The sequence below is a fragment of the Limulus polyphemus genome, unplaced genomic scaffold (genome assembly GCF_000517525.1).
Source record: "Limulus polyphemus unplaced genomic scaffold, Limulus_polyphemus-2.1.2 Scaffold1090, whole genome shotgun sequence".
NCBI lineage: Eukaryota > Metazoa > Arthropoda > Merostomata > Xiphosura > Limulidae > Limulus > Limulus polyphemus.
In genome coordinates this window covers 334,709-348,676 of record NW_013666700.1, presented here as the reverse complement: position 1 = coordinate 348,676, position 13,968 = coordinate 334,709, and the positions used below count along the sequence as shown (strand labels likewise).

The 13,968-nt window shown below is 32.4% G+C and overlaps 1 protein-coding gene across 3 annotated transcripts in view; it reads right to left on the bottom strand.

Annotated features, from left to right (window-relative positions):
- Window positions 1-2,237: 2,237 nt before the first annotated feature.
- Window positions 2,238-13,968, bottom strand: part of LOC106462085 (protein Hook homolog 3-like) — a 54,119-nt gene continuing 42,388 nt past the window's right edge. For 2 of the 3 annotated variants that reach the window (XM_022389222.1, XM_022389224.1), the window contains exon 25: window positions 2,238-2,822. In XM_022389222.1, coding sequence (XP_022244930.1) covers window positions 2,795-2,822 — 28 coding nt within the window. In that variant the 3' untranslated portion in view covers window positions 2,238-2,794. The remainder of the gene's footprint in view (window positions 2,823-13,968) is intronic. The other variant, XM_013921968.2, reaches the window with a different exon arrangement.

Below are 13,968 nucleotides of genomic sequence, written 5' to 3'. Positions count from 1 at the left end.
AAATAAGTGTATCGTAAAGTTGTATTCGGGAAGAATAAACCAGTTTTATTAAGTAAGGACTTGTGTCGCTAAAGTTTCGTCGGAACGAATTTACGGAAAATTAATTAACAAACGGAGACGTAACACTATGTTGATTAGAATGAACGGAACGATAATTTGAGTATCCTTGCTGATAACGAAACTTTCAGTAGTTATAATTAACATGATTAACTAGACGCAAGTGTGAAATTCTGGAACTCAGTAGCAGAACTCTTTTGAAATTCCAATTCTACAGGGCACTTACTAATACCTTAATTTATCAGAAATCGCAATACAGTAATCTTAAATATATACAGATTTGTTCAGTATTAACATGAAGTTGTTTAAAATAATTGTTATTAAAATGTAACTGCTGAGAAAATGGCCAATCACATCTTTAGTAAGTTTGTTTGTTTTGGAATTTCGCGCAAAGCTACGCGAGGGCTATCTTCGCTAGCCGTCCCTAATTTAGCAGTGTAAGACTAGAGGGAAGGCAGCTAGTCATCACCACCCACCGCCAACTCTTGGGCTACTCTTTTACCAACGAATAGTGGGATTGACCGTCACATTATAACGCCCCCACGGCTGAAAGGGCGAGCATGTTTGGTGGGATGCGGATTCGAACCCGCGACCTTCAGATTGTGAGTCGAGCGCCTTATCCACCTGGCCATGCCGGCCACTCTTTAGTAAGTACTTTCCAAAAGTTTTTGTTGTTAAGCACAGAGCTATACAATGGGCCTTCTGTGCTGCCACAGGCTTTTTAGTGTTATAAATAAACCTCCAGACTTACTGCTCAGCCACCTGAAACTTCATAAAAAGTACAACCTTAGTTGTTAAATATCAAAATAACTCCAGGTTTTGACAAACATTACAACTGCCGATTTAATGCACTTTGATAGGTTTTACTCTCGTGTGAATTGATTTAGCTTGTTATATATGATTGATTTAATAAACATATAGTTTTTTACCTTCCGATACAAATAAAGAAAACACTTTTCAAAAACGGAAGTAGATGTATGGATGGCATTTGCATAACCCTACCAAGTTCTAAATACAATGAGGTTCCAACTGTAATACTTATTGTTTATTGGCTGGTAATTCCTGTTTCATACTATACTTAAGCTTTTTTAAAGGAATATCAAATTTCTGAAAGAAAACTAACTTGAAGGGGTAATGATAACATCAATTACACTAGAATTATGATTTTTTCATTACTACTAGTTATTAATAGTACCTATAAAAGCAGATACTCCATTTGAAACTATGTCACCTCAGTGAAATTAGTTGACACTATTGTTTTGGTTCTTGAGTTATCACGTAATAAAAAAAGCATAAGAAAGAAGAAGAAATTCAAACTTTTTGCTATGATATTTACAGACATTCCCAAAATTTTGTTACTCAGTCATTACATATATATTGTTATAAAAGGTAACACCCTATAGTATTGTAAAGTTCTGATAATTTATTGAGGAGATATTTAAAATATTGTTACGTCTCCGTTTGTTAATTAACTTTCCGTAACTTCGTTCCGACGAAATTTTAACGACACAAGTTTTTACTTAATAAAACTGGTTTATTCTTTCCGAATATAACTCTGCGATACACTTAATCTCAATATTCGCGCTAAAACAAACAGTATCACGAACGAACGTTAACTTCAACAATACCCTGTGACTGCAGTTCAATTACTCACTGTCTATACACACATTACCTCTCTTTTATATACCAGCGTACCCTATTTCTAGTAAGAACTTGAACATTCGCCAAAGTACATGATAGTTCTAGAAACGTTGCGTCACGGTGGTCATGTGACTCGCTGACGCAACAATATCATTTTGAGGAACAATCTGAGCCATCCCTACATTACCAGTGCTACTGCCTGCCTGATGATTTACTTACTTTATTCAAAGCTATTATTAATTACTAATTATAGGACTTTATACTATATTAATACAATACTGTGTACTTTTTCAAGTTATATTTCTTCTATTACATTGCTGTGGATTTGATCACTTTTGTTATATATGACAGTAGGCCCAACATGGTAAAAGTTTGCATGTAAAAAAAAACAAAATGTGACATATCAACTTTATGATTACCATTATTTAGTAGTTAGTATCTGAAATTATAAATGTTTTAACCATGAAAGGCATGTTAAAAAGTAATGTTTTTTTTTATAAATCGGTTATTTTTGTAAGGTGAATATAAAGACAGGTAAATCAAGAATTTTCATAAATTTTATTTCTCATAAAACCTGACACATACATATTCTTACAGTTCCATCTCACAGAGCAAATATTATTATTCTCATAAAGTTTGCAGAATAAAATTTCAAAATGGGCAAAATCTGAAATTGGGACATTTGTGTAAAGCAAACGGGACTTTCACCAAACCATTCTCAAGCAGAGTGATTTTGCCAGAGAAAGATTTTAATTTCCTAATATACATACCACAATTTTATTTACATAAATAAACAAGGAAATACAGTCTATGTTAACAAGAGCGAAACTGTTTATAAAGAATAAAATGGTTTTTAAAATATACAATTTTATTCTTTTAGAATTTTAATATTATAATAAGGGTTTTAAAATATACCTCTACACTTTAATAACTCTAACATGATTTGTTTGACAATTTCAGCTCATGGCTGGAGAGTTGTTACAGTCCAAATGTTAAGATAAATATGTCTGAGCTGGCAGGAGTTTATAAAAATACGAGATCCATTGAAGAGATGAGAATGGAAGACCAAGAGATGACCAACCAGATTATTTCTTTCTCAAACCACACCTGTGTAAATTATAAAACTGTAGAAATCTGCATTATCAAGATTAAGATGAAACTACATCCTTTTCTTTTAGATGGTTAAAAATCATACATTCTGAGCAAACGAAACATCAAACTCTTTAATCACATGTATTTTTGAAAAACACAGTCAAGATTATGACAAACAACAATAGTTCAAATGTAGAATTTATACAAAATCACCCAACGAACGTTATTACTTCTCCAGGAAATTTTATTTTTACCCAATATTTTTATTTGCATTTTCTTTCTGAACATATGTAACAGTAGGCTAAAAAAAATGTAAAAGAAACATAACCACTAAATCTTCAGTCCTTTAGAGAATGAGTTTTAGTAAACTAAACCTTATAAAACACCAAAAAAAAACAAACCTACCAGTTTCTTCAACTTCAATTATAATAAAAATGTATTCCACTCAATATTTTTATACTGTACCTTGATAAAAAGAACCCTTAACATTTATTCACATCAACTTTCACTAAAATGAGCATAAAACTAAATAAAATAAGATAGAATAAAAAAATATTTACATGGTCGAAAAGAAAACAAAGTTCTATGAACACTCAATATTGCTAAGATAAAAAACATTTTAACAATTATAGAAAATCAAATAAAAGTCTAGAGCAAAATGATAGACTTTTGAATCAAAAAACTAACTAAAAATCTAATACATTTCATTATAAAAGTTACTATTTTCAATGTAAAAGATGTTTTAACATGTTCATTCTGATATACTTTATATTATCACTAAATTAGTTTGTAAATAGAATTTTTAATGATGCTGCTACAAAAACTTTCTTGTTCAGTTTTAGCTAGGCCACTGCTGCCAGCAATGAATAGGACTGAAAATAAGCATTCTTACTTTTACATCATAAGCAATTTTCTATGCACTGCACATATATTTACAGCTAACTTTTTATCCTTGTATGCAACATCCATTTTTATATTAACCAAATGAAACCAATAATCTTCTAAAACAAATTATTTATTCATTAAAATAAACATGTAAGATCAGAAATGTTTAATAAATCACACAACACACACACACAAAAAAGGTGAAATTTTCTTCCTCAGGAGTAAAGAAAGAACAATGCAAAGGTGTGTACAGTATGAACATAAGTTGAAAAACATGGAAGCAACTAATTGGTCAGTGTGTGGCAAAGTTACATGTGCATGGGTCACTTTACATATCGTGGTATACAAACGACAAATTAGAAAAATAAAGAATCAACTTTCTTCTTTAACCTTTATGTATTATTATTTTGATTTTTACTCAATACATAAACACAAAAATGTGAAATACTATAAAATTAAACATTAAATTGTAATGTAATCAAACTGGTGACAATGTATAAAAAATATTTTTACCTATTCATGTCTGTTTTATATTGAGTAAATAATAAACTAAGAATGAAAAATAGTTGATCTGTGTTTCTCTAATGCCATTATTGATTATCAAATTGTTTTTTTGCATCCTTGTGACTCAAAGTAATTCCTACCCCTGACTTCACCCAATCAGGCTTCCCTTCTTCCCGTTTTTCAACTTAGCCGACACCTTACACTATTTTACAATTCGTCCTTTATAAATGACATATTGATCATCTATTTCCCTCCATTCAAAGGAAAGAGGGTGTTATTTAAAATAAGCATGTTTACTCAAAACATCATTTACTTAGAAAATTCATTTTTGATAAGTTTAACAGGCATTACTTAATGAGTAAAAAAAACAACAAAGAAATTCACTTAATTGAAAAAAAAAGAAAATAGAGGGTTTGGTCTTCCATCATCTCCATAATATTATCCCCTTTTGTGATAATTGTTTTTCTTTTTACTTGTCATTAAAGAAGACAACTGTATTCTAGAGATCTATTGTTGATATTTGTAAGAGAAGCAGGCTCCTGATGAATTTGGTGTGGAAAAAAGGATAAGGTAAGTGGATGATTTTATAATGTAGTAGGGCAACAAATAAGTTAAGGCAGCATGAGAAATTCAGTTTTGTTTTTATTACTGATATCAACCAGAAAGGGAAGAAACTGCCAAACATTCTACTATTGTTGTAACCTAACATAAGGAAGATTCTAATCTGATAAAATTTCAACAAAAGACACAGTTTCAACAAGCATAAAATCAGAAGTATTTTCAACTAAAGATGGCATATAAGTTTCTGGTGAAAGGAAAGGCTACAACTTCATCTCATTAAACGGAACAGCTATTCTTAAACAGTAATAATTATAGTTAAGAACTTAAAATATCAACTGTGTTCAAGTGACAGTTTAAACTTGTACCATATTGAATAAAAAAAAAAATTAAAACAGATTAGCTAAAAGTCAGAAATGGAAACCAGGTAGAAAAAATACTGGGTGTTGGAGCTGAAAGAAATAGAACAGGATCAAGATTCTGGACATAAAGAAATGTTTAATAATTACCTAACAAGAAATAAAAATGAATAAAGTTGTAAAAACAGAATAAGCAAAACGAAAAAAAAAAATATTTGTGTAGAATAATAATATTCTTACCACTTGGTGAAATAATTCTATTAACAATATATGTCGAACTAACTAGGCTGTGCAAATAACAATAGTACACCTCCAACTAGATAAAAATATGTACACATGATAATAAAACATGTTCAATTAACTAAGATGTACAAGTGATTGAGTCACAAAGAAAATCCATGCCTAAGAAAGAATTGCCTGGTAGCATCTGACCATAAAAGTAGGCCAGGTGTAGCTTTGTGGTAAGCTGCCGAAGTGTAAATCTAAATGTCTGTGGTTCATGCCATAAAATCACATTTTGCATATTAGGGCTGTATTGTAAAAGTAACTATCAAATCCAACTATTTGTTAGAGTAGCTCAAGATTTGTTGATAGGTGATGTTGACTAATTGCCTTCTCTCAAGCCTATCAGTTCAAAATTAGAGACAAAGTGCAGATAACCCTTGTGTAGCTTTGTGCAAATATATAAACAAAAAAGCCAAAAAGTAGAAGGACTGAAGAAAGTGGAGAAATATTATTGTATGGCTAACATGACTAGCTGATCAGAAGCTACCATGGACTTACAGATAAAATTATCATTTATTCATAAAAGACCAAAGAGTAAAGTGTTATCAACAGACTCTGAAACAACTTTGAAGAATTTGGTAAGCAGCTACAGCTAACATAACTGACCAATGGTTAGAAATATCCTATAACCCAAGCACTTTCAAAAGGTGAACCTTTCAAATGCGCTCAGGTTATAAGGTTTGTATAGTTTTATATTAAGACTTCTTGAACCTATGTGTTTTTCTGACATCATGATTAGAAATATCAATATATTTCACCTTTCACAGATAGTGAGGAATATATCTTTTAGGTATATTAATGTAATTTTTCCTAAATTTTCATGCAGGTATTCTGACATAGTCAAGACATTATTATAAGGCTGGATGTTGGAAGGTTGTATACTTTCACTAATCCTCTTACTACAGATGATAGTTACATACTACACTGGTTATTCTGTAATACTTGTATTGCTTAGCTCTGTCTCAGTGTCATACCCTCCTGGAGTGAGAATATAATCATTTCAAGAAGTAGTACAAAGATTTGTACAAGTTAGTATGAGTTGGGGATTTATCTCCCTTGAACATAAATAATGAGAATGATTGTAAGTGTAGGTAATTTAATGAATATTGAAAAAAAAAAAGTTCCAAAATGCTACAGAAATGAGTTTAAAAAAGGAATGTTCAGAGCCTGTCAGTAAAAAATGACAAACTGTAAAACTTGAGTGAAGACAGAACTTAGTATTATTGTATGTGCATGTAAACAATGTCATTATTGATTGTGATATTTTCAACCTTAGCAGCACCTTATACACATATTGGCAAAACAGTCAAGTCAGAGACTCCTAGGGTTCAGGTACACCCATCCCTTATTTTGAACTTCTGACCAAAAAAAAAGAAAGCAGACAATCAGCAACACTTGCTGCCACTAGGGCTCTGAAATGAATAACAAGATTGACTGTCAATATAATAATGCACACACATCTGAAAGTATGTAGTGTGAGCCTTGGATCTTCTCATCCACAGCCTGACAAGCTATTCACACTCAGCCCAAAGCAATATCAGTGGAACCACTGCATTTACAGAAGGCAAAGTCTAGAAATGAGAAGTACTAATAGCTTATATTACCAAAGAGTTCAAAAGACAGAGGTTTCATTTGTTTGTATATTTTGAATTTCTCGCAAAGCTACACAAGGGTTATCTGCACTAGCCATCTCTAATTTAGCAGTGTAAGACTAGAGGGAAGGCAGCTAGTCATCACCACCCACCACCAACTCTTGGCCTACTCTTTTACCAACAAATAGTGGAATTGACCATCACATTATAACATCCTCACAGCTGAAAGGCCAAGCATGTTTGATGGGACGGGGATCTGAACCCGCGGCCCTCAGATTGCAAGTCGAGCACCCTATCCACCTGGCTATGCCGGGCCAAAGACAGAGGTAAATAAATATATATAACTGGTACAGCAATGATCAGATGGTGAAAGGAAGACAGAAGCATAACCATAGCAGACCATATTATTGTTTGAGAATAAATAAAAAAAAATCAAGTAAATGATAAATACTGAATTTAAAACAACAACTAGATGGCTGAGGGATGAGGAAATTAGTAAATGTACCTTCCAGAACCAGGAAGGCAATTCATTTTCATAATAGAGCTTTTATTCATTTCAAATGGACACAATACTGTAAAGGTTCATCTGGAGAAGACAGTTATCAAATGTGCTTTAAGATAATGGAAACTGGCCATGGTCAAAGGTAAGAGTAAAAAAAAACAGGACAGGAGAAATTCTTTATAAAGAATGATGGCTCTGAACATAGTGTAATACAAATTAAATCCAAATGGAAAAAATCATAAAATGCTAAAAGCATATTTCAACTTGCAAAAAAACAGCTACACTGCAGATAAAAACTACAAATTTGTAACTTCAAGAATACATGCAAGTAATGATGGAGAAAACAAAGTCTAATAATGAAGATGGTTGATAAAATACAAAACATTTTATTTACAAGGTCTGAACATTTTGGAATACACTCATTCCATTTTCAGCGATATTTGAAAACCATAATATTACAATCACTAAGTTTACTTAGTTATTAAGAGAAGCAGTAAATGGAAGGATAAAACAAAGGATTATAAATATATTGTACAACAGTTGATTTTAAGTGTGAATATCAAATTCACATCTAGTCTTGAGGAAAATGATTCCTTACTATTTCTAGACATTAGTATTACCAAAATAGGTAAACACATTTCTACTTCTGTTTATCATAACCAAACATTTACTGGCCTCTACACCAGTTTTAAGACTTTTATCCCAACTTCTTCAAACATAATCTGGTCATAACATTGTTAAACAGAATTTTTAATCCTTGTTTGAATTATTTTATTTTACACGAAGAAATTACACTTCTACATAAACACGTTAAATAATGGCTATATGGCTGATTTTCTAACAAGAGTGACACACAATTTCTTAAACAACAAATTCCAACCACCTGCTTTTGTGCACACTGTCCACAAATTTCTCCTCATTATCTCCCTTCCTTTTATGGGTTCACAATCTCTACAAATTAAAAAACAACTCTCCTCTTTAATAAAAAAAAACTTCTACTCTCAAATTCAGCTCAGACCTAATCTTCACATTAAAAACTTATTTCAATACAAAGATGAACTACCTAAACTTCTACGTCACATACATTGGCAAAACAAAATGCCACTTAAAAAATAAGAGTCTGTGAAAATTTAGGAGTATCTAACAGAACCAACCATCCACTACTTAAACCCAGACACTCATCTTTTCATTCACATTCTGAAATCACGGGTCACAGTATTTAATTTGTCATTACCACAGGATCTTCAGACCTTGAACTCTATATTAAAGAAAGCTTACTCATAGTTAAAGACCGCCCTACTCATAATGACTCACACAGCTCTTTAGATCTAAAATTATTCTAAATATACACATTTAAAACTCAACTGTTTGCAATATATCTATGATCCTTTGTTTTTTGTTTCATCCTTGCATTTACCACTTTTCTTAATAACTAAGTAAACTAGTGATTATGATATTATAGTTTTAGTTAATAATCATCTTCATAACATGATTTTTAGATTTTGTTGAAGATGGAACAAGTTTATTCAAAATGTTTGAACCTTGTAAATAAAATGTTTTATCAACCGTTTTCATCTTCACTATTAGACATGCAGGGAAATTTGAGCAAACAGAGGATAAAAGGAAAATCTATTCCCCACATGTGCTATGAAAGGAAATGAACCTTCAAGTCAAACATCAGGGAAGTGTTCATTGGAACTTAAAGATGGTTTAGAAATCTAAAGCACTTAAAGAATTAGATGATTAAACTATACTTTGAAAAAGATAACAAGTTACTTTAAAAAATTTTTTCTAGTGATATAATGTAAATGAGAAACTTCTTGAGATAATCAAAGAATAAGGAAAAATAAAAAGATACAAAGTTAAAATTCAGACAAATCACTTGTAAGTTAAAAACTTCTATCATTGACCTTTGACCCATGACCGTCAAAAGTTAAAAAGACCTAGAACTTTGTATGTAGTTCTTGTTGCATAAGTTTGGTCAAAATCTATTCACCGAATCTTGAGATATCCTGTCCACAAGATCATGACGGACAGATGAACAAACAGATAGAGTGGAGTACACAAATATGTCCACTCTGCATAAAAAATCAGCCAAGTGAAGTCATATGTAAGTTAAAAACTTCAAAAGAGAACTTTGTATGTAGTACTTGTTGTATAAGTTTGGTCAAAATCCATACATCCAATATTAAGATATCCTGTTCAAAAGATCAGGACAGATGGACAGACAAATGCCCATCTTTGCTTCACAGTGGGAGCATAAAAACCAGCCAAATGAAGTCTCTTGTAAGTTAAAACTTCTATTATTTAAAGATACTGTAAACTTAAGAAACCTTAATTACATGATGCTTGTACAAGTCTATAATAAAGAATAAAATAAAACTTAGGATGAAACTAAGCTTGAACTCATCCCTAAAGTAAGCAATTGCTTAGAGATGAGGTTTGATATGATCCATTTCTAACTTGACACAAACAAATCTTTGTCAAATACGTAGTCTATTAAACCCTGACAAAAAAGTTACAGAACAAAGAGTATAACAGCAAATACTACTAACTGCCAAAAACTTCAGTATTTAAACGAGTACACAGCTTTCATTCACTTCAATTGCATATATTAAAAATCCGATGATACCATGTATTTCAAGATACATTTATTCTAAAAATATCTACAGCCTATTATTTACAATATCATAATCATGGGTATTACATCTACAAGTTTTTAAATAAAAACTGTGCCAGAAAAACCAATATACATCAGAATCTAACAACAAGCAGATTTTTATATTGAACCTTGAATATTGCTTTTGAAAATTTTTACAATCTGTTTAATCAGAGCTCTAGATAAGGATGTTTACTGCGTATTCACGCATATTTTTCCTCAAAAAACATTAAAAATCAAATCTAGGTGTACAAAAATGCTTTGAAAATTGGTCGGTACAGATTCACTGTCTTTATCTGGCATAGACTTATGTAAGCTAATTGAGCACGTGGGACTGGTTTCCAGCTATCCAGGTAAATACAACACACCTCTTCAATTTTAGCAACACCAGTCATTCTGATGCAATCCAAGTCCGCAAAAGCTTATAGATTTTTATTGACTTTATCAAGCACTCACAATACACAGATGACAAAAATTGTCTCATCGACAGTTTAGTGTGGGACCAGGAAAATCTAAGAAGCATTACGTGACAAATATGAGCTTGCTGAACAAATATTTTACTCTAAATGATAAAACTGAAGACAGTGCAAAGAATGTTAGCAAAGTCGTAGATGATCTCATCATTTCTTGCACTGAACTTGGTGAGTAAACAGCAAAGAAACACTCTGGAACCATCATTTCTGAAAAGACAATTCAGTCTTGTAAGAAAAAATTCTCATGGTTAGTGGGAGTTGGTGAAGGGATATATAAGAGACTGAAGTGCAGCATTTGCATAGAGAGAAAAGTAAGAAGCATATGGGTGAATGAGGGATCACCTAATATTCAGAAGAACAGTATTGAGAGGCATGGGCTGTCTTCAGAATACCAGCAAGCTGAGAAAGGTTTATTGAAAGAATCTGGGGCCAAGAATAAAATGTATGACAGTGATGTTGACAAGGAAGATAACTCAACCTCTATATCAGATAATGACAGTAAATTGTTTCATACGATCTTTATTGTATCAAAGGAGTTGCCATCTGATAAAATCAACAGTTTACTTGAGTTACAGAATTTGAATGGAGCAAGTATCAAATATACGAATTTAAGCTATGTAACAATAAATGATATACAGTCATATATAAGTAGAGTTATTCAGGGGTCACTTATAGAAGAAATCCTTCAATCTGAAACACATGCAATAATGATAGATGAAAGCAGAGATTTATCAATACAGAAACATTTATCAGTATGTATAAAGTATGTGAAGCAGTAACAAAGTTTTTAACAAGTGTAGCCACTGAGGATGGAAAATTCACACCACTGTCAGTCACCTGATAAAATGCCTCACTAACCTCGGGCTTGATCCAGCTAAGATTGTTTCTCTAGCAACAGATGGTGCATCAACAGTGACATGTAAAAAAAGACCAGTGTTGGTGAGCAGATGAAATTAAAGTACTCACCCTTTGCAGTACGAACCCATTGCCTAAACTTAGCTGTGACAGATTCAATTAAAAAGTTGGACATTTAGAGATAATTTTAACTCTTTGTATTATTTCATGAGTGGGTCAAGTAACCATACTTTAAAAATCAACAGCATTCAAAAACTGTTAGGTGAGCCTGAACTTACAATAAAAGAGCCACATAGTATAAGATGGCTTGGGCTTAAAAATTCTGTTGAGGCTTGTGTATGAGAGTTATAACTTAGTCCTAGTTACCGTTTCAAAATTTGCAAAAGAGAAAAATGCTACTGCCCATGGTTTGCACAAATACTTTTCATAATATAAGACAGAGATGCTAGTGATCAGTTACAAAAATAAAATGTGGTATTTAATGAAATACAGCCATTGATGAAGGAGATAGAAATGCTGTAAAGAGCATGAGAGACTGCACAGAACTTAGAAAAGAAGGAAAAACTAGTGTTTTTATAAATGGAGAAAACTTATGAATTATTATTAAAAAATTGAAAATGAATTGTCAGACCTGAAAAAAAGAGGTACATAGCAAGTTTAAAGAAGAATATAAAACACAGATTACAAAAAGAAGACAGTGAGATTTTTAAAGACTTTAGCCTGTTTCTTGAACCAGTGGTGGTAAATTTGGCAGTCATTGGTAAAACTTGCTGGAACCAGTGGTGGTAAAATTGAAGAAGCTCTTGCACTGTGAAATGGAACTGACCAAACAGTAAATGTTGTTCATGGAAGTCTCCAGGGGGAGGATGAACAAAAACAAGACAGCAAACTCTTAGACAAAGAAAAGCTCAAGCAAGATTGGCCCATACTAAAAGGTACGATTTCAAGCTCATACAAACATTTACCTTAGGCTTTATAACATGTAAGAAGAATTTGTACCTTAAGGAGAAAAAAAGGTGGATTGTTGTAAATACTCATTGAAATTTTGATTTTCAGCATTAAGTTGGATTAAAGGAGTAAATATTCATTGACCTAAGTTCTTATCTAGAGCTCTGTTAAAGTTAATATTTAATGCTCTTCTATTTTTGGCTCACAAAAAATGTTGTAAAATAGAATGAAATTAGTTTCATACTCATAATTAGATTTTGTGCTATATTTAAGTTATAAGTTGGTTATTTGATGTGGCTACAGTATTTACTAATGAATAAAAAATTCAGAAAAAACATTTAAGACATATTATTGTAAAGCAGCAGTATAGGAAATATCAGAAAGCTTTCAGCTCATAATAAAAACTTTCATTTTATATACTGCATTCCAATATTAGAGACCTGATCCCCATTTGAATGTACAAGAGAGTAACACAGGAAATAATATGTATTTGAAGTACGGGAATGGGCTCTCCCTGCACATGAAGTGAGGGGATTGGCACCTCCTCACAACACCACTGCCCACAATGATATACTTTAATCCCTCAGTGGTTGAAAAGTAAACATAATATAATGTGTTATTGTCATATACATTCCACAAAACACTGTAAATAAATAAATAGTTCTTATATTGTTAAAACAAAATTCTTCTTCAAGAATATAAGTTTATGAACTAGCATAATACAAAACATTTGAAATGTCAGTTTTTGGACAAATGTTAATAAAACATATCTAAAGACACTTCGAAGTAAGTAAAGCAGTTCCATTAAAAATAAAAATATATGTTTTGTTAATTGTTCTTTTGGGGAATTTATTGTCCATAGTTTTTCATAAAAGTTTCTTGACCTGAACAGTGTCCATAGATTTACACTGACCTCATATTCCTATTTTCTTTATAACATATCTTACTATCTATATACAGTATACCCTCACCTGTTTGCGGTTCCCCATTCGCGGCCCCGCATATTCGCGGGTTAGGCTCTTAACCCTATTGCATCGTATGCCGGTATACCGGGCTAGCGTCATAACGTCATAAAAACGAATGCTCGGTAAACCGGGTTTTTGTAGGTCATAGAGACTAAAAGTGCTTTTCGAGGGTATGTCTGTATTTACTCTCTCGAGCAGTTTTATCGATTGACGTCTTCATCGAACAATGGGCTGGGCTGCTATTGGCTGACTGCCTCAGCTTCCCCCACAACACAAACGGCAAAGCACAGCCGTTAACGCACTACACACAGCGCTCGGTCCCGAGGAGGCTAGGAAATAGGTTTGAATTTAGCCAATGGCTGACAGCTTTAGTTTCTCCTTCTTGCTGATTGGCTGCATACGTGTGCTGCTGATCAGCTGTTTCTCTCTTTCTCTCATTCGCGCGTGAGTTTTCAACGTGGTTGTTTGGGCTGTAAATTCAAGTGTTTATTTTTACAATATTATTTACACCCTACAATGCCATTCAAATGCCCTACACCTCCAGCTTCTGGCAAGGAACCTAAGCACCAGAAAAAGATTATGACCTTGCATGA